Here is a 23,446-nt window from a genome sequence, read left to right on the forward strand (position 1 = left end):
TACTTCTAGCAAAATACTGTCAGTGATAATGTGGTCGCTGTCCTCTCTCTCTCTATTTGAGAAAAGGCTAAAGTTGTTTGTCCAGCAGGAAACATGAAAGCAAAATGTGTTTTTCTACACATAATATTTTCAAGTCTTGGTTCCCATGTGCACTTTAATTCATAAGGTTTGTGTGTGAACAAGCAGGAAATAGAGGAAAGGGAAGACTAGGAAGTGCTATTGATGCTGGGGAGCCTCAAGAGTTGAGTTCATGAAACATTAATGGATGTTTAAGATGATTTCAATCAGAATTATTAATGCTCGATCTTTGTACACAACTTGCCCATACCTCCTGTTCAAGATCCATGTTTAGATTTAAAGGAGAAAAACATTGAGGACAATACATCACATGTGAAATATACAGTGCCACTAGTAGCCCTACAGCGCAGTACTAGCACTTCTTATTTCTCAAATACAGTCATAGTTTATTCAGTCTGTCTTGAATATTAGCTTTGTTTGCTAATTATAATGTTGCTGGCTGTGATTATCATTTTAATTTCACATGTTTCCAGTCAAGGATGTGACAGGTCCGAGTGCACAAAACAAAAATAATACTAACACTGATTTTAACAGTCTCGCAATCAACAAATTACAGCCAAGTGCAGTTATGTAATGCCAGCTTTTTTTAGTGCATCATATTCTCATAGACACATTTTACACAATCCATTTTCAGTGGTTTTAATGTGTGTGCCTAAACACTGTGCAGCATTATTCTGCATCAGCATTTCAGTTTAGTATTGATTTACCGACATTTCTGTTAGCCTTGCGTTGTTCTGAGACTGAAAAGGATATAATACTATATTCTAGACAGTATCTCTAAATCAGGGCAAGTATTGGTTTCCCAGTTTCACCGTACACATGCTGTTTTTGTCAGAATGCATTTGCATCTGTTGCCACAAATCATTCTGTTTTTCTCCTGCTACTCCTGCAGGTTATTACACAGATACCCAGCAAAGTGGAAATGCTATGAAATGTTACTTGACACAGTGCGGCGGTATAATCCACAGATGGATACATGTCATGGAGGCAGTCCATTAGCTTCTTTGATAATAATATGTTCTGTAACCACTAGTTACAGAGTTTTGTACTGTGTTAGCTAACAGAAACTATGAGCGGGAACACATAAGTGTAAACCAATAGACCTCAGGGATTTCTATTGATTTTGAATTTACACATGGCATCTAATGCTGGTGCCACATGTCTGAGAATAAGTGCCTGTATGCAGAATGGTTGAATGAGAGGAATGAATGACAGAAGATTTACGCAGTAATTCACTCCCACAGTCCTATCACCTCTTACATCAAAAGAGTTATTATGGACCTTTGTGGTTTTGAATGAATGCAGTTTAGCACACCCAAAGGTAACTGATAGTTAAGTCAACCTTTTCATAAGCTTAGAGTTACTGTATGAGATTAAAGCTGCCTGCAGGACACTTCTGAAATATGGAACTTTAATGTCTTTTAGTGTCTGTTGAATAAGATGTAGATGGGGAGTTTTATTTTGGAAATTGCAGGGAATTAACTCAAAATCAAGACCACATGCAGAATGAAATGCAAATGCAATGTTAGTTTTGTGAAACTTCTGTGGACACTGTATCCAACAAACATGTGCAATACAGTGAAACTAATATAACAGCATTACAAACTGTGTCCTCAAAGGTTAAGACTTAGATGTTTAACACACAATTAATATGTCACAGATATGATTAGGTACTTAGAATATGTTCATAAATAAAGCAGTTTTGATAAGAAATCCTAATAAAAATTCCATAAATACAAGATCAAATATTATTCAATATAAAACAGTTATTGACTAAGAGAATAGCTTCATATTGTATTTGTAATACTGTTATTTTTTATTAATTCCTCTTATCTAAAATGTGCTAATATCAGTTTGGATCAGTTCAGATACAGACTTAATTTGTACAGCGGGCTCAAGGATAATTCATCCGTGAACAAATAGCTCAAGGTCATTTAATTTGGGAACAATGGTTTACATGTTTGCATCTGGCCTGAAAGAGTGGCAAGAGCTCACACACCAAGGCGTAAAAATAAGCTGTAGCTGCAAAGCTCAGACCATGCCATGGAACAACAGGCAAATAAAGCTCTATCAGGCTAGAGATGATAACAGAAGCATTTCCAGCTTTATTAATAATTTAGCAGCCAAACAGAGCTGAGGGCAGTCGCAGAGGGGAGCTCGGAACCCCTCTTAGCCATCGCCTGGGGCTGCAGAAGAATATGCAAGGTGTTTCCAGTGAAGGAGGAGTGCAGTTCTGTGTTTGAATCCTCAGTGCTGTGGAAAAAAATATAAAAAATACACAGCAGCATGTAATTTTGAATGAGCGCAGAGAGATTTACATTGAATCCCCAGCGTTAAATCAAGTCAATGGAAATGCTGAGCAGGAGAACAAGAGAGAGCATTATTGAATCAACCGTGCATTCTGAGTGAGTAAACTTGAGATTGTAATTGAATATCACTGGGATTATTGTGCCACACTTGTGAACATTGAGCATGAAACGATGCTTGCTTGCCAGAACCCGTCCTAAACAGCTATTAATGAAAATAGAATAGGGCTGAAGAGGTTATAGTATTTGAAAACAGGTCATCATGTAATAGCATTCAGAAAAGAAAATGTTTCCCTCGCCCCCGGTATGTAATGTGTAGCAATAGTGCCATCTTTTGGTAACCCGTGAGGGAGATGATGAATCAAGACCTGTTTTCTCCTGATTCAAAAAAGATTACCCCACACAGACACCCCAACCAGCCACCGCTTGAACACAAATATGGAATAAAAGTGTTTGTGACTGTGTTTGTTTTGCAGCCATCAATATAACTCGTGCCAGATTCAGTGGAAGCGACGAGTTTGGTTACACTTCCTTTGTGGCTTATTCCTCCATCCCCAGCCTCAGTTTCTACTACGAGTTCAAGCTGAAGTTCACGCTCGCCGACAATTCATCGGCTGTGAGAGACAACCTGATGCTGTTCGCTGGGCATAAAGGACAAGGTGAGCTCCAAACTAGACACCCGAGCAGCAATTTCAAATTATTCTTGCGGTCAAATAAGAGGAGGAAAACAACTTTGAGACATCTCCTTGGATTTTGCTTGTCAAACTCCATTAGTGATTTTAAAAGACATGCTCTTGCCATTTTGAGGGGTTTCACTCACTGTGTATGATAATGTGCTATCTAATAGATTTCCACTCTCCTCTGAGATCCTCTAATCAAGAGGATTTTCTTTCTTGGCAGATTTGGAGACATTAATAGCGAGTCCTCCCGCAGTCAAGCAATTAGTTAATTTCCAGCTAAACTGTTGTTGTTCTTGACTTTCAAAGGGAGCATGTTGGAACTGCTCGCATAAAATGAACATATGAACCAAGCATCTCAAAGGTATCAGTGTTAATTGAATGAAACAGAGTTTGAGGTGTAGGTGCAATGTGATGCTGTCAGCAGCCATCACTTTAAATTAGGATCTCCTCTCTGTGGGGTCAGATTTGGGAGCAGGTAACCGTTGTGTCATTGTCACCAACATATTTCATCAAAGATAGAAGAGGAAGAAAAAACACAAGATCTGGTGGATCTCCTGCACTTGTTTTCTCTCGAGAGCACAATTCATCAAGGTGGAGGCGAAACAAAATAAGAGCAGTATGAATAATGAAATAGTTGTCAGGCGTGTGAGCAGCACAGTTGGAAATGGTACAAATTCAAAGGCACAATATGAGAATAGATGAAATGTGAACAATTCACATGATAATTGGTTTAATGAAGTGGCTTCTTTTGATCACCACCACCAAGGAATGTTAATTATTTCAAAGCAGTGATCAGGTTACATGGAATTGAATAAGCAGAGTGGAAAACATAATGTGATAATACAATACATGAAACACATGGAAATGTGAAATTTTTCTTTGAGCAAACAAATCTATCATGTATTCTAAATGTTTGTTTAGTGTTTATAAGTGTTTCTGCTGAAAGCACTTGTTTCTGTTTGAGGTTTTGAGGATGCTCAGCAGGAAATGTCTGATGTTTCATATATATTTGTCTACTGTGCTCATTGGCATACTTTTTATGTGTTTTCCAGGAAACGATGGCGATGACTTCCTTGTTTTGGGACTACGAAATGGGAGAGTTGTGCATAAATTCAACCTTGGGTCTGGCGTTGCAACCATAGTCAGTGATCGACTCAACCACCGGATCAACATTCACACTGTTTCATTTGGAAGGTCCAAGAAAACAGGGTGGCTGAAGGTGACTTGATGATGAGGAAAGTGACTATTGTGTAAAAAGGGTTCCTGCATACTGTATACATATACAGATTTGATGCACCATTCTTCTCAAATGATTCTTCCTAACCTGGGGTCAGTACCATTCAAGAGTAAATCTGAAGAGCTCAGCAGAAAATTAACGGCTTAAGAAAGAAATAATGTGTTTTTGTTCAATACAACTTGTAACAGAATTATGTTATGTGTTCTGGCTTGTATCTTATCTGGTCTTTTCCTTGTGAAATAATCAATGCCTCTAGGTCTTCAGGCTTCTAAAAATCCTACAAATGAAATGAGAAGGAAAATTAACTCTTTAGTTGCACTGCTGGTCGTGCAAACAGCAGCAAAAGTGCATGAAGAGAATAGCGATGTAGAGAATGAATGACAGACCAGTGGAGAAGTATAGAAGACGAAGGTATGTGACTGTCGAGGGGTCACAAGCCGAAAAGGTTGGGAACCCCTGTTCTAAACAATATTCCTTCATTTGATCTCATCAAACCACACACTGACTCCTGTTTCACAGTCAAAAGTCAAAGTCGGCTTTATTGTCAATTTCTTCACATGTACCAGACAAAGGAATTGAAATTACGTTTCCCACTTTCCCACGGTGTGACAAGACAATTTCAAGTAAAAAGTAAAGTGCACAGGCACAAAGAATAAAGACAGATGTGTCCTAACAACTACAGTAAACAATAAACTCAAAATAAATACTAAAAATAAACAATAGAAAAGAGGAGTATTTCCACTCATGTATTCACCCTTTTCCTTTAATTTGTCACCTGACCGTACATGGTTCAACCTTTATATATTGCGCTGTGTACATGCACACACAAACACTATAGATTTATCGATGGCGGTCGGGTAGGCTGGTAAATGGTGTTATGGGTAAATGGTTTTTTTTTTGGAACACAGCAGGTTTCTGTGTAACAGCAAATCATTTTGGTCCAGTGATCAGGCAGAACAGGATGTTCACATCATCTTAAGTGTGGCTGGAAAATCTGCAGGAAGCGTGAGATGCTATCGAGTCAGCAAGGGCCGAGGTCCCCTGGGGAATCGATGCCTCGAAGATTTTAGTCTGTTCAGAGAGCAAAAACATGGGAATATAGAACTGCAGATATTGTGGCTAATAAGTGGACACTGCTTCAGTAACTCCATGATCAATCTAGGTCATAGATTTTTTCAACTTTGGCAGATTTTTTTAAATGAATTGTTCTAGATGCCGACGCCTACAGATGTAAGGCTTGAGTGTTGACATGTCTTTCTCAGGTTGATGGACAACGCAACCGAACGGGATCTTCTCCAGGACCCCTGATGAGCCTCAATGTTTTCACCCAGCTCTTTGTGGGTGGATATAATGAGTACACCCCTGAACTATTGCCACTTGGCTCCAGGTTCCGTCATGGCTTTCAGGGTAAGACTGCCATGGCTTTATTACAACCAAACACTGCCGTGTGGAGTGAGAGCACTGGGGCTTGGAGTTTCTCCCAGGAACTCCATCTCTTTGTAAGCAGAGGGGAAGGTGTGTAATGAAAATGGAGTTACAGGCTCGGACTGTGTATGAGGCCAAAACAGAGCTTTGGTGCTGATTGTATCTGCACCTTTTAATCACTCCCAGCATAGTCTTGTGTGCAAATCCATTCCACTGCTGATAAGTCACTGCAGCCAGGGTGCCATACCAATAATCTCTGTCATCATCAGCATCATTTATGTTTTCTCTCAAGTGACCCCGTGTAGGAATGTATTCTGGAGAGCATTCAATGTGCCTGCTAATGTGCAGAGCTGTGGAGCAAAATTGCCATAACTGTAATGATGACAACTGCCATGAATATCATCATAACCATATTCAGCAGTCTCTGCACTACAGCAATGAAGTTTGTTATTATAAAATGTCATGGTAGATCCATTTGAGGTGAACAAGAGCTTTTTATGTTGAAGGACTGGAGCAATTTTGTGCGTTTGCTTATTTATCATCATATAATTCCCTTTTCTGCTCGCCAGATAAACCCTCAAAAATCAAATCAGCTATGGTAGAGCATCAGTTTGCCCGTGCTGTATCAGACTGTCACAGGGCCCCTATACTGGTGTGTACTACCTGAGCCAGGCGACACCAGTGGAACCATAACCTTTTTGCTCGGGATGTAATGAGAACTCATGAGCGTCTAATCAGATCTGTGTGACCTTCCTCGAGCCCTAATCATGATGGCTGGCAGTGAGCACACTGATAATACACTTCACTCCCAGTTATCAACAGATCCACACTCCCCTGTGGAAAGGTGGCAGAGGAGGTACTGTGGCTGCTGGAAAAAAAAATCAGTTACTCAATTTGAGCTGTTGATCAAGTTGCAAGAAGCGGGGAAGCTTGCGTTTGTCGAGCTTTTCTATTAAAAAAACTCTCATTTCATGCTGCTTTGATGCAGATATTTTTTTAGCGGACTTGCTTACAGATCTCGAGGGTCATTTCCTTTTGAATCTGTCGTTTTTGGATTTTTAAAGATAGCCACAGGAGCGTAGTAGAAAATATTTTATGAAGCTACTTGGCAGTTTTGTGCAAAAACTTTTTTTTTAACTTCATATTTTACTTTCAGTTTTTCCTCTGGCAGGTCTAATTGCTAGACTTGGCTCCTCAGGTTTCTTGGTTTGGTTACAAGAGGCAGTGTGTGCCGCTAGAACAAAAATAACCAGCTTTTATAATCTTCCTTATGAATCTGCTTCGCTTTTCAGCGGTCTGTGTTTGCAGCACCGCAACCATCACTTGAGTCTGCCAAGTAGACAGCATCATTCCATGAATATTCATGAATGAGCATGACATTTCCCCTGCATCCTGTTTATGCCGGTGACTAATGCAGCAGAGGGAAGGGAGTCTGCATGTGCAGATGACTACAAGGCTTGTGCTCAGGCCTTATATTTATAGAAGGCCCTGTGCTCTGCAGGTACAGGCCAAAACAAATATTGTCTTGATAAAACTGAATTATGAAAGCAAAAAGCAAATATGATGAGGGAGATGCTTCATGACAGGGGGGAAAAAGACTCTTGGATGTGAACTGCATAGACAAGCGATTTTATACCACCATGAAAGACATGGTATACTTGATATAAATCCTGTCTTGCCACACAACAAAACAACCATCAAATAAATTAACTGGCCTTAATTGGTGTGTACATATAATAAGGTGTGCTTGTCCTTCTCTTAGGGTGCATTTTTGATGTGCAGTTTTGCACAAGAAGAGATGCAAAGTTCCAACTACTGGGACAGCCTGCGGGACATCCAGCCTTCGGGCGCAGCGTGGGTCAGTGTGGCGTCACCCCATGTGCTCATGTCCACTGCAGAAACGGAGGGACGTGTGTGGACTCCGGCTCATCTGTGTAGTAAGTGAAAACAAACATGAGCCCACACATGAATAACACATGTAGGTGTAGTGTTTGAGTCGAATGCACCCAACAACTGTGTGTTATGTGTTTATTCCCATATGTATTGTGACTATAGGCATCAGTTACCTATAGAAGATCAGTTACACGGTGCAAGCATCGCGAAAGGAAATGACAGTGTTTACAAGCTTTTCACAGTGCCTGACTGTGTCCGTCTGCAGTTGCCTGTGCACATTAGGATGGAAGGGAGCGCTCTGTTCTGAGACCGTGTCTGTGTGTGATGCCGAACACAGTCCCCCTCCTCTGTGTGCCCACGGCTCCACCTGCATCCCTCTACCGAATGGATATACCTGCCAATGCCCCCTGGGGACTGCGGGACTCTACTGCGAGAAAGGTTGCATCATTGAACCCTGACTGTCTCACGATACACCTTCATTTATTTATTTATTATTCAATGAGACAAGACCTTCACTGCGCAGTCATTTAACTGCTCTATTGTTTGGCCCTCTCAGCTGTGACCATCAGCGATCCATTCTTCAGCGGTAACCAGTCTTCATGGATGTCATTCCCACCTTTGAGTATTAGACACCAGACTGCTCTGCAGCTGCAGTTCCAGCCTTTATCACCTGATGGCATCCTTTTCTATATTGCACAACATCTCAGTGCCAGAGCTGGTGAGGATTCTTAATTCCCTTATAAGAGCCACCATTTTTTTTTTTTTAATTTAAGTGTAATATTAAGATGTGTGTGATGCCGTGTAAGAACTGGGATCACTATATGTTTTGTTACCATGGCTTCAGTAATATAATGAACTAATAAAACATGACAGAAACTTTGCACCTTCCAGGAAAAATTCAGCTTGAATTATTCTTTATATGCAAGTATGTCATGCATTTGAAAAGAGGTATTGTAGCATATTGGACGGACAGACAGACAGACAGACAGACAGACAGACAGACAGACAGACAGACATGCTAGACTGCTGTTTTATTTTCTTTCAACAGGAGACTTCTTCTGCCTCTCCTTGACATCAGGATTTGTCCAGCTGAGATTCAACCTTGGGGACAGCACCCACATCCTGAAATCTGTTAAACGAGTGGACTGGTACGGAAGGACCTGGCATACGGTGAAGGCTGGCCGGTTTGGACACAGAGGCTTCCTGAGTCTGGATAACGAGGAGGTTAGAGAGAATGGGACAGAGGGGATGACCACGCTCGATGTTGCTACAGACATCTTTGTCGGTGGCGTGTCCACTCTGAGCTTCGTCTCCACAGATGCAACTGAAGGGGAGCCAGTGGGCTTCACTGGTGGCTTAAGAGAGCTTATAGTCAATGGTCAAGAGTTTGAGCTAACAGAGATGGGGGCAACAAGTGGAGCAAACGTAGGAGACTGGGATGGGACGGCCTGCGGGTACAAGGTCTGCCAAAACAGAGGTCGCTGCCTGGCAACAGGAAGTGACTCATTCACATGCATATGTCCACCATCATGGACTGGCTCTGTGTGTAACCAGTCTGTCAGCTGTGTCAACAACATCTGCAAACATGGTTCCTTCTGTGCTCCATCCAGTGTCACCTCATACCGCTGCATATGCCCCTTAGGATGGGGAGGGAGGTACTGCGACACAGAAATAGCCACAGACACTCTCAAGTTTGTGGGAAACTCGTACGTGAAATACCGGGACCCGAGATATAACACCAGAAACATTAAATACACACAGGTTGCCTTCAGCTTCCACACAAGCTCAAACGACAGTTTGATCATGTGGATGGGAAAGGCTGAACACGAAGACGACGACTACCTCACAGCCGGACTCGAGAACGGCCACCTCAAGATCGCAGTCAACCTCGGGGAGAGACTTTCCCCCCCGATCACTTTCACAAATCTCACACTCTGTTGCAACAGGTGGCACAACGTCTCCATTACTTTAAACAGCACAATTATTCAGGTGTTTCTAAACAGTAAGAGAATCCTCTTCCAAGACGTCGACCCGTTTGAGCGCTATGTGGCCTTAAACCACGGCGGTCAGCTTTACTTCGGAGGATTTGAATTATACAGAAATGTATCAATTGTCACGTCTGGATTGTTTTCGAAAGCCTTTGAAGGCAGTCTCAGAAACGTTTATTTGTTCAAAGATACCAAGCCACTGCTGTTTCTCAAAGATAGCGAGGGTTTTAATGTTTATGAGGGCAATGAATAGTAGTGAAACTCAACTCCCGGCATTTACAAGAGCTGAAAATCCTCCTGGTGACAGTCTTAAACTTTATTAGTTGTGTTAGCTCCTCGGCCCAGTGACAAAGTTGTTTGTGTGACACTTGGCAGTAGTTAGGTTTCAGTTTTTGAAGGAAAGTTCAAAAACTAAACTGCTGCTTGTTTCTTCAACTCTGCCCTGCCCTGAGAGTCAGTCAGTACTCCAGTGTGACAGCACAGATTTCAAAAACACGTCATCGGACTGAAATTCAAGCCCATGTTGGATTCCTTGGCAGACATGTCTCTTTTTGTAGATAACATCTTCATAGTAATAAAACAATGTAACTCAGTATCCAGGTTTGACCTTTAATACAATTAGAAAGAAATATTAGAAGTTTTTTTTAGAATCAATAATAAAAAAGGATTAGCTTTATTACGAACTGTACATAAACACACAGTGCAAAGGCACACCTACTCTCTAATTTATATTACAAGCCAAAATTTACATACTTTTTCAATAGAAAGTAAGTTTAGAAAATTTAAAAGAAATTCAGTTGAGAAAAAGCAAAGCTGCTCTTCGGATCGCTGCCCTCGGGTAAGTTTTTTCTGTGTTACATTCATGCCAACTTAAAAAAAACCTTTTACCAAATGGTCCACATTTGTTCTGAACGTTACCAGGAGGCTGAAAACATTGACTGATCATCTGTCGTCAGTACAGAAGCTCAGTATGAGCAGGATCTACAATAAAAGGTTAAAAATTTGAAAATGTTCTGGTATTGAGTTCTTCTTGGTGTGAAGAAGACATATCTACAGTGGCATGCAACAGTTTGGGCACTCTAAGAGATCTGAGCTCTCAGATAACTTTTACAGAGGACCTAAATTAGTCTATGGCTTGTTCACAATCATCATTTAGAAAGGCCAGGTGACGGAAAGCTTCATAAATACTCTGACTTCTCAATCCTTGTCCCAACAATCAGTAGCCATGGGCTCCTCTAAGCAGTTACTATGTACCAACCATGCAGGGTGCCCAAACCTTTAGTTGGGGCCTTTTTTCGGAAATAAAAAAGTAACCTCGCTTAAAATATCAAAGAAATGTGTCGTCTTTAACTCTGCGCTGGCCCGAAATCAGGTCATCTTCTACTTGCTTAGCTATTCGTAGGAAAAGAAATTTGGACCTCAAACTTTTGCATGCCAGTGTAGAAACATCTTCACCATCCCACTGAAATGATACTTCATTTTGGCTGCACTTTCAATAACATAAAATGGAACTTCTAAATAGAAATGGCATATAAGCTGCAGGCCGCTGTATAAAACAACAAACAACTCCACTATCCGTCCATGTAGCTGAAGTGGCCAACAAGCGACCAACAGGCTAAAAGACCAACAAGCTAACAGTCTTTCTCTGAGCCCCAAACACTCGCGAGCAGGGCTTTAAAAAAAGGTAATTATGAGTAACTGTCTTTTGAACTTCTGCGTCCATTCTCATAATCAGAGTCCCGTCTGTGTCGGTGTCTGTCCTTGTGACGGCTGCTGTAGTCGTCGCTGTGCTGCCTCTCTTTCCTCTTCTCACCATAGCGGTCGTCTGAGTGTCCGTGGTGCCGACTCTTCTCTCTGTACTTGTCCTCGTAGCTGCGATCATGCTTTTTCTCCCGCTCATGATATCTGCTCTTTTTCCCATGGTGGGAGTCCCTGTGGTAGCTGTGCCTCCCGTGGTGCTCTCGGTCCTCTGCGCTTCGCGGCCTCTCCCACGGGTCGCTGTACCGCTCCTCTACACGCTTGTAGTCTTTGGCCAGGGATGGAGGTCGGCCAGCTGGTTCAGAGTAGCTCTCTGCGAACTGCGACTGAAGTCCGGGAAGGGCGTGAACGCTGCTGTCCTGAACCCACGTTGTGCTGTGGTTCTGGTCCTGTGGGCCAGTTGAGTAGTCGTAGCTGCCAGGTTCCTGAGGCGGCTGCTGCTGCTGCGATGGGATTGTTGAGTCGTGTTGTTGCTCAGAGGCTTCTGTGTAACATGCTGCTTGTGGTTCTTGGCCTGTTGGAGGACATTCAGTCTGAGTTACTGTAGCACCAGCCTGGGACATGCCAGCATCTTCCTTTTCACCAGAGAATGATTCAGTGGTTGTTTGGTTTCCTTCCTCAGGTTTGCTCTTGGCAGGAGAAACCTGTAAAAATCCTTGGTGAAATGGCGTAACTGGATCATTTCTAGGGCTGCTCAACACAGGAACAGGTTTAGGACTCGAAGGAACTGGGTGGCTGGCTTTATCCTTTTGTAGCACCGTTGTTTTCTCTTCATTCACACTGGAGTAGGCTGAAGATTTCTTCAATATTCCACTTAAGGGAGGTTTTGAGCTATTTGTGTGAGCTGAAGCAACCTGGGACTTGGACTGTGACAAAGGATTCCCTTCTGATGTTCCTTTTTCAGTTTCAGACAAAAGGCCAGCATCGTCTTTGTTCGCAGAGTCAGCACTGTTGGTTTCAGTCCCACTTGGAGCTGCCGACAAGCTCGCCAGGAATGCTTCAGTCGATACATCTGGAGGTTTATCTTTCAGAGAGACTGATGCACTATGCACCACTGTAGCATCCTTTCCTGATGAGTTGTTAGCAGCAGATGTGTCGGTCGAGCCGGATAGCTCCGGTTCAGCTTTAACAGGTTTGGCTTCTTTCTTCTTGATGACAAAGCGCTCTCGTGGTGCAGCAGCTGTTGGACTTTTTGTGTTTCCGCTTGATGCCTCTGTTTTCGGAGCTGGTAGGGACTTCTGGGTGTCATCTGCTGCTGTTGCAGGCTTAACTCCAACATCTGGCAGAGGTGGTAATTCCCCACCCCAGCCTACTAACACACCTGGAAGAAAGCGCAGTGGTTTTTGGGGTTCCTGATTGTTGGCCTCCTCTGATGCAGACGGTTCTTCAGAAGACTCTGCAGTTGGCTCATCAACAGTTTCAGGAGTGTTAAGTGGTTTGTCTTTCTCTATGTTATGTGCTGTAGTCAAGGAAGAGAGGAAAAGTTTCTCCTCCACCTCTGTTGCCCTGGCTTCTTTTGTGGAAACGGTGATTGGCTTGATTTCAGGAATAATCCTCGCAGTTTCGTTCATGTCCACGGGGAGAAAATCCCTTTTCGGTCTCTGGCGAATTATGAGTCCAAGGAGAATGTTGGCACGGTTGTTTTCTAAACCTGTGAAATTAGAAAGATTAATTAGGTTTGAAAGATCAGAAATGTTTGTGTAATTCACAGAGAAAATAGGTTTAGCGTTCAGGTTACCTGGCCCATCAAAGGGAACAAGCTGATGTGGAACTTTTTCAGTGGCTCCCAGCGGAATGAGATACATGTCCTTCACTTGTTTCCGGTTATTGGACACCACCCCAAAACGCCTACGACTGCTGAAGTAAGCATAGAGAAGAGTATAGGAGATCTCATCTTCCTCTGTCTCGGGGGAGAAGCGAATCAGGCACACCTCCTTTAATTAAAGAAAAAGCATGTGTCAGTAAAATCTGTGATCCTTGTACAAGAAGTTCGACCACAACTTAAATGGAGCAGCTCTATAATGCACAGCATGACATCACAGAGCTGCATGTTCATTGTCTGGACTGGAGCTCGAGCGGCTCTTAATCACAATGAACCACGTATAATTGTGTGTGATTGTATTTAATGACTGAATTTTACTGCTGTATAATCCCTTTAAGAAGGAAAGCTTCAAAAAACTCACTTTTGTTCCAGTTGCCCGAATCTTCTCCAAGTAGTCCCACACTATCTGTGGACTTATCCTTCCTCCAACTTGGACGCTGTCTGGAAGATCCTATAAAAAAAACAAAATGACGATCAAACCTTACAAACAAAAGTTACTGTCAAATACTTTGCAGCTGCAGACGCTGAAACTCTAAATATGTTCACTTTACCTCAGTCAAATTGTCCACAATGCCTGAGACGGGGAAAGCTCTTGTCACAAACTTTGCCACAGCGTGCATGTTGATGAGTCCGCGCCACAGGGACTTCAGATTGGAAAGGAAAGCAGTCTCTTCATCTCTTCCAGCTGTGTGATCCGCCCTGTAGTGAATACAACGGCAATGAAGCAAGCTTGCACAAACGAGAAGCACAGAGAAGAAACACACAGAGGGATAACTGCTTACCTTGCTTCGTAACCCGACTGAGCGTTTCGGAAGCTCTCCTCTAAAACAGTGAGGTGCAGGTCGTCGTCCATCGCAGCCGGTGTGTTCTGAGTCTCTTCCACTTTGGTGGACTGCCTCCTAACCACTGTGGTTGCAACTTTGACCACTTTGGTTGGAGCCTCTTCCACGGGGGGCACCATACGACCTTATTGAAAAAAAAGGAACAAAACCACTTGGTAACTGAGGACAGTGACTTGACAGTTATGTGCAGAAAAATGTGGCAATAAAGGCAGAACTTTACCCTCTGAACCCGATGACACACCGGCAGGTTCGAAAGGCACGTTTTTTATTAAAAAAGACGGTCCATGAATGAATCATGCGCTATGAACGCTTGATATATGTCTCATTTAAAACATTGCCACAAAATAAACAGTTTGCACGAACAAGATCCCGTAAAAGAAAAAAAAAAAAAAAAAAAAATTCTGAACTCCCCTTTGATCATTTTTTATTTTTTACCACAGTGAGTCAAAATGTGACAAGGCTTACCTGTGCAGATTTTGCAGTGCAGGTCAAATAAATGAGACTTGTGTTGGTTGGTAGTGTCTTTCTCCGTCTTCGTACTCTTCTCTTTGTTCTCAGGGGTTTTTGGAGGTTCTGCTGAGACTTCTGTCACTTTGGGAGGAGGCTCGAGCTGACAAGAGGGAGAACAAAGAAATTCAAGCCGACACTCTTTTGCTGGTAAACATGCAGTAATGCGGAGTGATATTTGATGTGTCCCTTACCTCTGCGGGCTCAGGTGCTTTCACTGGTTCTTGGCTCTCAATTTCAATTTCACCTTTATGTGTGATCTTAGTGATCGGGCGTCTCTCTGCCTCTCTTTGCTCTTTTTCAATCATCTCAATAGTCTGTGAAATGACAAATGTATTGCTTTTTAGAGGGCGGCTGAAAGTTTTGCAATCCCCCCCCCCAAAAAAAAGCAATAAGGTAAAACAGGATGCTATTATTATTTCTTCCTGAGCCGAACTTTTATATCAGAACTAATGTGAACTATCCGGTGAATAACTGAGTTATCAGGGTGAATTTATGCAAGAAAATGTATTACACATTATACCACAGATTTAAGCATTACTTACATGTCGGTTCTCCCTTTTTCGCCAAGCAGCCAGTTCTTTCGAGGCCAGCTCCTCAGGGCTCATTCGAATGAGGTTACTGGGAGAAATTTCCCCTTTGAGGACCCTCTTAAACAGGACCTACACAATACAATTAAAATAAAGCAGATGTGACTGCATTCATATAAACACCTGGAAACTTTACATTTTGATCATGCTTGATTTAAAGTGGTACTTACATTATTTTTAGTGTCTTTGAGGTTGAACATTAAGCTTCTGTACTTGTTCTTGTATTTGTTGTCAGTGTCTTTATTCAAGTGAAAAAGCTCCCTCTCTGTCTTCTTGGCAACTTCAGAGGCCCTCTCCACTGACATGTTCAAATCAGACTCCTTCAACCTAAAAGCCACAAACAACACATCTAATGAACTTGGGTAACTGTAAGGTTTTTTGATTTAAAAAAAAAAAACCTCAGTAGTTACAGATTTCTTTCGATGGCTTTTTCCTCGTGACATACTTACCTCTGTATGAGGATCTCTTTCAGAGAATCACGGACACTTCGCCTGATTGCCTCCACAGACACAGGTTTTTTTGAAGCTGAAGATGGAGTCTTAATTTTTGTCTCGTGTTTCTGCTGAACGCCTACGAAGACAGAGTGACAATACGTTGTGAGCAGTGGGGCAAATCTGAGTCCACAAGTACAGTTTTGAAGTTTCAGTTGTGATACAAAAATGTGACATACAGACACCTGACATGAAAAAATTACATTTAATGTTTGTAATTTTAGCTGTTTTTTTGTTGTGGATGACTCCAGCAAATAAGACCAGCATGTAGACAGACCGTATTAGGCAGCAAGATGACACTAGCATTGAGCATTATACTTAGTTTGAGGTTGGTTTAGGTTCCCAATATGGAAGCAAACAGAAGCGACACAACAGAACTGTTTGGGGCTATTTTAAGAGACCCTTATGCAACAGATACGCTCCCGTTGTTTGTTGTTTGTTTGTTTTTTTATATTGCCCAACCGTATCTGCGACTCCCAAAATTTCCTCCCTGCTCACTTGATGTTTTGAAACTGTAAACTTTGCTGACTTGTGAAATATGAAAGATCAACAGTGAGCTGGGAGACAATTTCATTTTTGGACGAGGTTGTGACCAAATCCGGCCACATCATTTTAAATACACAACCACTTGGCAGAGGTATTTTTGGACCGGAAACATGCAACACCCACGTGTATCACCACATTGCAGCCAAAGCTCAGCTGTCACCAGCATGTGGGCAGCAGCAGCATTCCAGCATTATATTTGGTTTCAGAAATGGTCATAAGTGTAGGTCATATACTGTTTGAGTAGATATATCATAACAGCCTTATTTAAGTTTATATGAACTGGCAACATAAAGGTCTAATAAAGCTATCTTACTTAAATAACTTTAATGAAAAAAGATGTATTCATGCATTGTGATTGTCCTCATTTGGTCTCATTTACATATTGTAATAACTGAACCCAGTGAACCCAGCCTGCCCTTGAACCCCATGTGGCCATTTATATTCACAGCCCCTAAAAAAAATACCTGTTTTATGAGCTGCCTCTCTGACATCTGTGGACTGCCTTCTGTCAGGATCCTTTGAGGAAAGAAGTGGGAAAGCCATGTTAATAATACTGCTTGTCATTAAGAAAAAAAATACAACAAAAATAAACATGTGAAAAAACTAAATGTTATAACCCCCCAGCCAAAGGTTAACCCTCTGAACTCCACAACCCACCAGCGGTTTTGAAAGGTATAGGTAAAATCACCTATGGTAAACTATTGATCATAGCCAGAGAGCGTGAAAATGGAAATTATAATCGGATTTAAAAATTTTCCAACGGTACCTGAATGACTCGTGTGCGACAAACACTATAACCAAATCTAACCTTAAAATATTGATATTTCATCAAGATCACTTTACTCTACATGTCTTTAAACTTTTGCCAATAATAAACTGTTTACATGAACCAGATCCTGTAAAAAAAAAAAAACAACAAAAAACATTAATTCTGTGCTCCTCAGCACAACTGGGAGGCCTTGAATGACTTGGCTAAGACCAACAGCCACAAGAAAACAAATCAGCAAAAAGTCAACTGAGCTGCAGGAGGGGGAGCCGAGAGCCAGGAGGAGCCAGCAAGAGAAACGGTTTGTACAGGCTGTAAAAATGTCAGCAAAGAAATTCAACTTGTGCTTTTTCTCTTTGTGTTTCATGGCATTATAAACAGAAGTGCACATAACTGATAGGCGGCAGGTACGCGTGCATGACAATAACCAGGAAGTAACTGAAAGGGTCTGCATGACAGAATGGACAATGGGGTCACTTTGGGTTGATACTGTGAACACTTTGCACTGTGAAGCTCTTACAATCCACCAGATGGCAGTAAAGCAACACAACCACCATAAAATTAGAGAAGAAGACAGCCTCAACCTGTCAACAACACACATTTCTCATCTACACGCACTTCTTGTTAACACATTAGACCCAATAAAGTAACACTGTGAAAGATGTCCAAAGAACAACAGACATGAAGCAGCTGCTTTGGCCCTCCCCGACCTACAAAGACGCATCAAACCAAAGCAGAGCAGAAGAAAAGACTTTGCTCTGACAGGTGGCTCCCAGATATGCTGTGTCTTGAAGCTAATGATGAGCACACTGAAATGTGGTGCAAGACATGTCGCTGGCATCCACATCTAACAGACAAAGCAGGTGCATTTAATACAGGCTCAAAGAATTTCAATCAGCCATTATTTGATGAACATGAAAAGAGTAGGGAGCACAAAACTGTGGCACAAGCTGTTGCGAACAAGCAAACAGGTTGAGCTGAAAAGTCCAGAGGCCCAGTTGATAAACGAGTTGAATGGAGAACAAAGGGAAGCTCTGGGTAACGCTTTTCTCCAAGCATTTTGTGCCGAGGAGTTTGCTTTATGAAGCAGCTTGGAGTGAATGTCGGAGGTGCGCATCGTCCAGAGAACTGCATAAACTATGCGTTGGAAGTTAAGAGCAAAGCTGCAGTCTGCTGAATTTTGGTGTGTGCTCTTTGATGAATTGAAGGACAAAAAACTACCTTACAACTTGACAGTGACTCCACTATGAGAGGATGGATGCACTTCAAGCAAGCAGGAAGGTGCCTGGCAGTGTCCTCTATGTATGACTTGGTCTGAATAGTAAAAACGTGCCAGTTCAGCATTAACAAGGTGGTTAAATTGTCTCTTACACTGCCAATCTCACATTTGAACATAATAAAAAACTGAGTACAGATCTCGATCTCTTTGTCTCAGCCGTGATGCAGATTCACCTGCCACAGATGACCACATGGACATTTGACCCTAAACCAGCTGTTGACCTGTAGGCGGAGACAACTAGTCAACTAGTCTGAGACTCAACCAGAGACTGGGAGGTGCATCTTTATCTACCATGCTGAAGTGGAGGACAAGGAGGGATTTATTAAAACCACACTATGTCCGGGATGAGTTCCAAACATCATCTCCTGCTACTCACCCGAGCACCTGACCAAAAAAAATTATGTGCATCCCTGGTCCAGCTGTGTTACACTGCACAAAAGACATTTTTGAGTTCACCCTACTTCTAGCCATGATTGTGCTATTTCCATGGAGGTGACATATTGCAGTGAAAAATGAGCCCACAGTGAGCAAAACCGTGACAAGAGCAAAAAAAAAAAAAAAAGCCCAGAAACTACAAGGGATTCAGAAGGTTGAAAAAAATGCAGGGTGAGTTTTATATGGGGGGGGGCAACCACACCACTGTGTTAGCCACACACCCATGTGCAGTAAAAGCAAAAAGACAACAAACCCTTGTGTAGTGGTAACACTGGCTATGATAATATCAGAGGATGAATTAGCTGAAAGAACAAATTTTGTATATGAAAGACTTATATCAATCAATCAAACAGCTTTATTACAGGAGCTCATGGTGACACTGCTCACCTTTCTCACTGGTCTGACCCCTCCTGGTGTGACTGACTGGGAGGGTCCCGGTCGGGGCTTGGGAGGTAGTTTATTATCCTGTGCTTCAGTCTTTGCTTGAACTTCTGGTTTGGCTGCACTCGGGGGCTCAGGCTCCACCTTTTTGCTTTCCTCCTCACAGCACTTCAGGCACACATACATCTGGTCCTCCTCCTCCATTTCACGTACTTTCGTCAGGTCGAGGCCAACGCAGTCGCCGTGGAACCAGTCGTCACAGCGGCCGCAGCCTACCATGAACCTAAACAAAGGACAGCTATTAATAAGAGTGTGTTCGCAAATGGGAGCTCTGAGCACCAGATACTCACTGGCACACTGACATTAAAATTCCTTTTTTGTTTATTCAAACACCTGCTTATTTTAACCAGGCAACAGAGCATTTGTCTGTAAGTCTGTCGACTGTTTTATGATTGTGCAAATAGCGTGGTTGATTAGCCTTCACCTTCCAATCAAATCCTTTAACTATTGCATGCTGCGCTGACTAAATGCAGAACTATCAACATTTTTGTGTTTGTTCACAGTTGACAAGTTAAATTTACTTCATACACGTAGTCCGAGTGACTGAAGGGTAACACTTACATGTTATTGTGGTGTTTTTTACATAAACCGCAACAGTTATTTCCATCCCATACACTCTCGCTGTTAGCAGGTTGCTCATCAGCAGCTTCCTTCTTCACAACAGGAGCGTTATCTGGAATGAACAGTTGTGGCTCGTCCACTGAGATGCTCCTTGTATTTTTACTTTTCTGTCTTTGAAGGATCTTTTCTGGCTTTTTCAGTTTGGGCTTTTCCAGCCCTCCTTCCTCAGGCAATTTTAAAGAGGGGCCTGGACGGCCGTGCGCCACGTGAGCAGTCTCAACTTTGGAGCTATTGTGAGTCTGGGTTTGTTTCGTTGGTCCCTGGTGATCGACACGGTTGACAGATGATGGGACCTTCTTGACTGCGGAGCTAGTTGGACTTGGTAATTTTGGCTTTACTTTGCTATCTCCTGAACCCTGTACCTTTTGCATTTTAGGAGCATGCTCACTTTGGGTGTTTTCCGCAGGCCTTTTGAAAGGTGCAACGTCTTTCTTTTCCTTTAGAGATTTTATTTTGTGCAGGTCTTCTCTTTGGATGATTGTGGATGGCATGTTTTGGGATCCTTTCTGTCCCTTAATCATGTTGTTTTGTTTACCTGAAACCAAGTCCTTGTTCTTATTAGAAGTCAGTCCTTGTTTCGACTTGAGCAATGGTTTAGTGACAATCTGTTGTTTTTCCTTATCGTCACTCTTATTACTAACAGTAGTTCCGTTATTCTCATTGCTTTGTGGCTCTTTGATGTCAGCTTTCCCTTTACTGACTGGCTCCTCCTTTCCAGAAACATCCTGATTGTCAAGTTTTGTCTCTTGCGTGCAGGCACTCCCCATTAATGTCCCATTAGAAGTCTGCACATCATTAGGATTCACATACGGGCCCAGCCCAAGGGCTGCATCATTAGCGGAGCTCTGCTCTGTTACATCCACCTCTGCCACTTTCTCAGGTATGGGATTCTGTACATTGACAGAATCATCTGGCAACACAGCAAACCCAACGCCTCCGCCATGTGATAAACCATCATCAATGCATGCAGACTGGCCTGTTTCAACATTTTGTACATAAGATGGTCCTGGAAGCAGCTCAATCCTGAAACCTCCAATTGTGACTGTCAATCGTCTCAACACAACCATAGGATTCAGCCATAATCCACCATCCAGATCGTTAACATTAATACGCCCTCCCAGAGATAATTCTTTCTTCAGCTGGGCGCCTTTAACTCCTTTCTCAATAAGAAATGACTTCTGTAGCCTGTTCGCTGGTTTCCTTCTGGGTCGTCCTCGGGGCATGGTGTTAGTGGATGTGTTAGCAGGTTGTGGACCACTGCTATGCTCTGTTTCAACAGGAACAAACAAAACAGATATGTGTCACATCATCTCCAATTTGAAGGTATCATATGGCAGAAAAAGGAACCTAACAGAGCATCAACTTACCGGATTCTAAATTACGTGGACGTTTCCTCGGCCTGCCAACAGGTCGCTTGACTTGTGTGGTTCCCGCAACTGTCAGTTCACTGCTGAGGCCTGTGGATGCTGAACCACCAGCAAGACCTGTAACAGCTAAAAGAAATACATGTGGTTCTCCCTGTGTGTCAATGCAAAGGGCAAATCATCTATTGAAAAACCAATCTTGTAGGCAAAGATAAATGACAGTCACAACAGTTGAAAATTAACCATTTGGCTGACACTACCACATTTACAAATACAAATCTCTTCAACACTCACATTAATGTGAGGACCATTTAGTGTAATGATTTTTGTTCCTTGACACTCAAATAAAACACAGTTTGAATGTGACATCTGATAGTGGCGACGCTGACATTAAAATGTTTGTGTACACACAGACCTTGGACACTGAGGAATCTCCCTGCATATAACCTGGTTTGTTATATCAACCACCTAAAATTCAACCACCTAAAATTCAGAAGTGAGCAAAACCGTCTCGGAGAAAAGGCGCTGCTGATGGATAAATAATGTTAGCAAGCTGTTGATGTATACTTAAAGCTCCCTCTACCAAGTTTTCCATAAATCATGAATGGGCTTTACCACGAAGCCTTGGTAGTATCGTGTGTTAGCTTTTAATCAAAGTTTGGAGACGGTACAAATCGACATAGACATCTTTACTGTCTTATTTTGTCTGTTGACAGACCTGTTGAGCCAGCAATCTGAAAAGTGGCGTCCTCATTGTCCAGCAGATTGAACTGAGAGCTTGCGCATCCAAACATGGGATCTTTATCACTGAGCATGTTCTTCAGTGAATCTTCCCGCCGCAGTCCTGTCCCAAACTCATTACCGGCTTCACATTCCAAATTCTGGCCTATTATCAGGGACTCATCCAACTGGTCACTGGGTATTAAATGATTAAAAGTGTCCACAATATCCATGAATGCTGCTGCCTTCCTGTAGCAAAGCAACACAGACAGAATGTAGGGAAAGCAGGCGTCAAATCACGCATTTTGATCATGCAAAATGATGCAAGTAATGCTTCATGACAGCTATAATGCCCATCATCCCAGCAGCATGTGCATCTGACCGGACTCAGGGGTCCATCAGGGTCTCATTTAGGCAAACCAGTGAGGACGTGAGCAGATACTCATTTCGAGTCCAAACTACTTTGAAAAAAACTTGCTACAACTACTGGCAAGCATGCAGTGTTGACAAAGTTACAGCAAATACCATTGTATTATCTGTTGTGGATGACTGTCATTAGAGACATCACTGTACATTAGATTATATTAAAAGTTGCTGGACATAGAGTGGCAGCTTAAAACTTAGCTTCTAGGATGCCCTCGTCAGCTGGAAATGCTACAAGGTTCACTAGCATATTAGTCTTTAGCCATTTCCGTGGGTCACTCCCATTTAATAAGCCGACAAACTGTGCACAGTCAATAATCTTGAAGTATGCGTATGTAAGTGCAAGAAAACTATTCATATAGCCAACTTGGAAAACCTTCTACGAATGAAGCTAATGTTAAATGACCTGCGATATACCGTTTTATTTAAGTCACAACTAACGTTAGCAACACAACCTGGAGCAGGCCAAAAATGAACAAACATACACCAAAATCGTTACTTTGAGTTCTTAGTAGACTTTTCTTCAAACGGACTACTTTATTATCATGTAATACAGCTTATTTTCTATATAAAACGCCGCCTCTCTATGACCAGGTTCTTCCAATCAAATGTTAGCTAGTTAGCATGCTAACGGTAGAGGGTTGCTAACAACAAGCTGCTGCAAAGCGCGATCACGTATGTTAGCAAGCTAACGGTAACTTATGGAGGAAGTTACCACCCAAGGAAACACGCCGTTTAAACCTTTGGCACTGTTCCTATGAACATCACTTCCATCGATAAATATCTTTGCCAGAAAAGCTAAAATATGTTGCACAACGTGTGTAAATATTTTGTTAGACAGCTCGATGCTAAATCTGTCCGGCAGGCTAGCTAGGTCGCATTAGCACAGGCCTTAGCTACCAAGTTTGTTTGTAGCCTGAGTGCTGCTAACGCACCTTAGGTGATCACGCCCACATGCATCTGTTCCAACGCTTGCAGTTTTGATATTTAGAGATGATCAATGTCATACATAAAAGACTATTACCTCTCTCCCTGCAACGCTGGATCCCAACGCGTGTGAGGTTACATACTAGCACAGCTGCTCCCAGTAACTTCCTCTAACTCAGCCGTCACTCGTCCCGCTGCTGCAAAGCCCCTGACAGGCAGCTCTCCTTGTCACGTGGCTTCTGTTTACAGGTAGCATAGCAGCTGATAGTAAAAACGTCTCACAAAGCCATATGTATTGATTTCGATC

At 42.4% G+C, this 23,446-nt stretch overlaps 2 protein-coding genes across 3 annotated transcripts in view; one reads left to right on the forward strand and one right to left on the reverse strand.

Annotated features, from left to right (window-relative positions):
* Positions 1–10,118, forward strand: part of eys (eyes shut homolog) — a 142,898-nt gene extending 132,780 nt beyond the window's left edge. Inside the window, exons 44-50 of the mRNA XM_070977284.1 lie at positions 2,861–3,043; positions 4,117–4,283; positions 5,564–5,708; positions 7,489–7,663; positions 7,885–8,057; positions 8,176–8,337; positions 8,668–10,118. Coding sequence (XP_070833385.1) covers positions 2,861–3,043; positions 4,117–4,283; positions 5,564–5,708; positions 7,489–7,663; positions 7,885–8,057; positions 8,176–8,337; positions 8,668–9,860 — 2,198 coding nt within the window. The 3' untranslated portion in view covers positions 9,861–10,118. The remainder of the gene's footprint in view (positions 1–2,860; positions 3,044–4,116; positions 4,284–5,563; positions 5,709–7,488; positions 7,664–7,884; positions 8,058–8,175; positions 8,338–8,667) is intronic.
* A 146-nt stretch (positions 10,119–10,264) lies between these two features.
* Positions 10,265–23,350, reverse strand: phf3 (PHD finger protein 3). 2 transcript variants are annotated; one of them, XM_070977287.1, is made up of 16 exons: positions 23,283–23,350; positions 21,788–22,038; positions 21,073–21,198; positions 19,646–20,972; positions 19,031–19,307; positions 16,628–16,679; positions 15,576–15,696; positions 15,297–15,453; positions 15,082–15,198; positions 14,731–14,853; positions 14,495–14,639; positions 13,970–14,153; positions 13,739–13,886; positions 13,549–13,638; positions 13,104–13,299; positions 10,265–13,016 (listed from the first exon to the last, which is right to left on the reverse strand). In XM_070977287.1, exons 2-16 carry the CDS (start codon positions 22,020–22,022, stop codon positions 11,296–11,298), a joined length of 5,019 nt encoding a protein of 1,672 aa, XP_070833388.1. In that variant the 5' UTR covers positions 22,023–22,038; positions 23,283–23,350; the 3' UTR covers positions 10,265–11,295. The 2 variants fall into 2 exon arrangements, with proteins under 2 accessions (XP_070833388.1, XP_070833386.1); XM_070977285.1 differs by having other exon boundaries at positions 23,237–23,340.
* Between the last annotated feature and the right edge of the window lie 96 nt (positions 23,351–23,446).

This window comes from Chaetodon trifascialis, chromosome 13, assembly GCF_039877785.1.
Source record: "Chaetodon trifascialis isolate fChaTrf1 chromosome 13, fChaTrf1.hap1, whole genome shotgun sequence".
NCBI classification, from domain to species: domain Eukaryota; kingdom Metazoa; phylum Chordata; class Actinopteri; order Chaetodontiformes; family Chaetodontidae; genus Chaetodon; species Chaetodon trifascialis.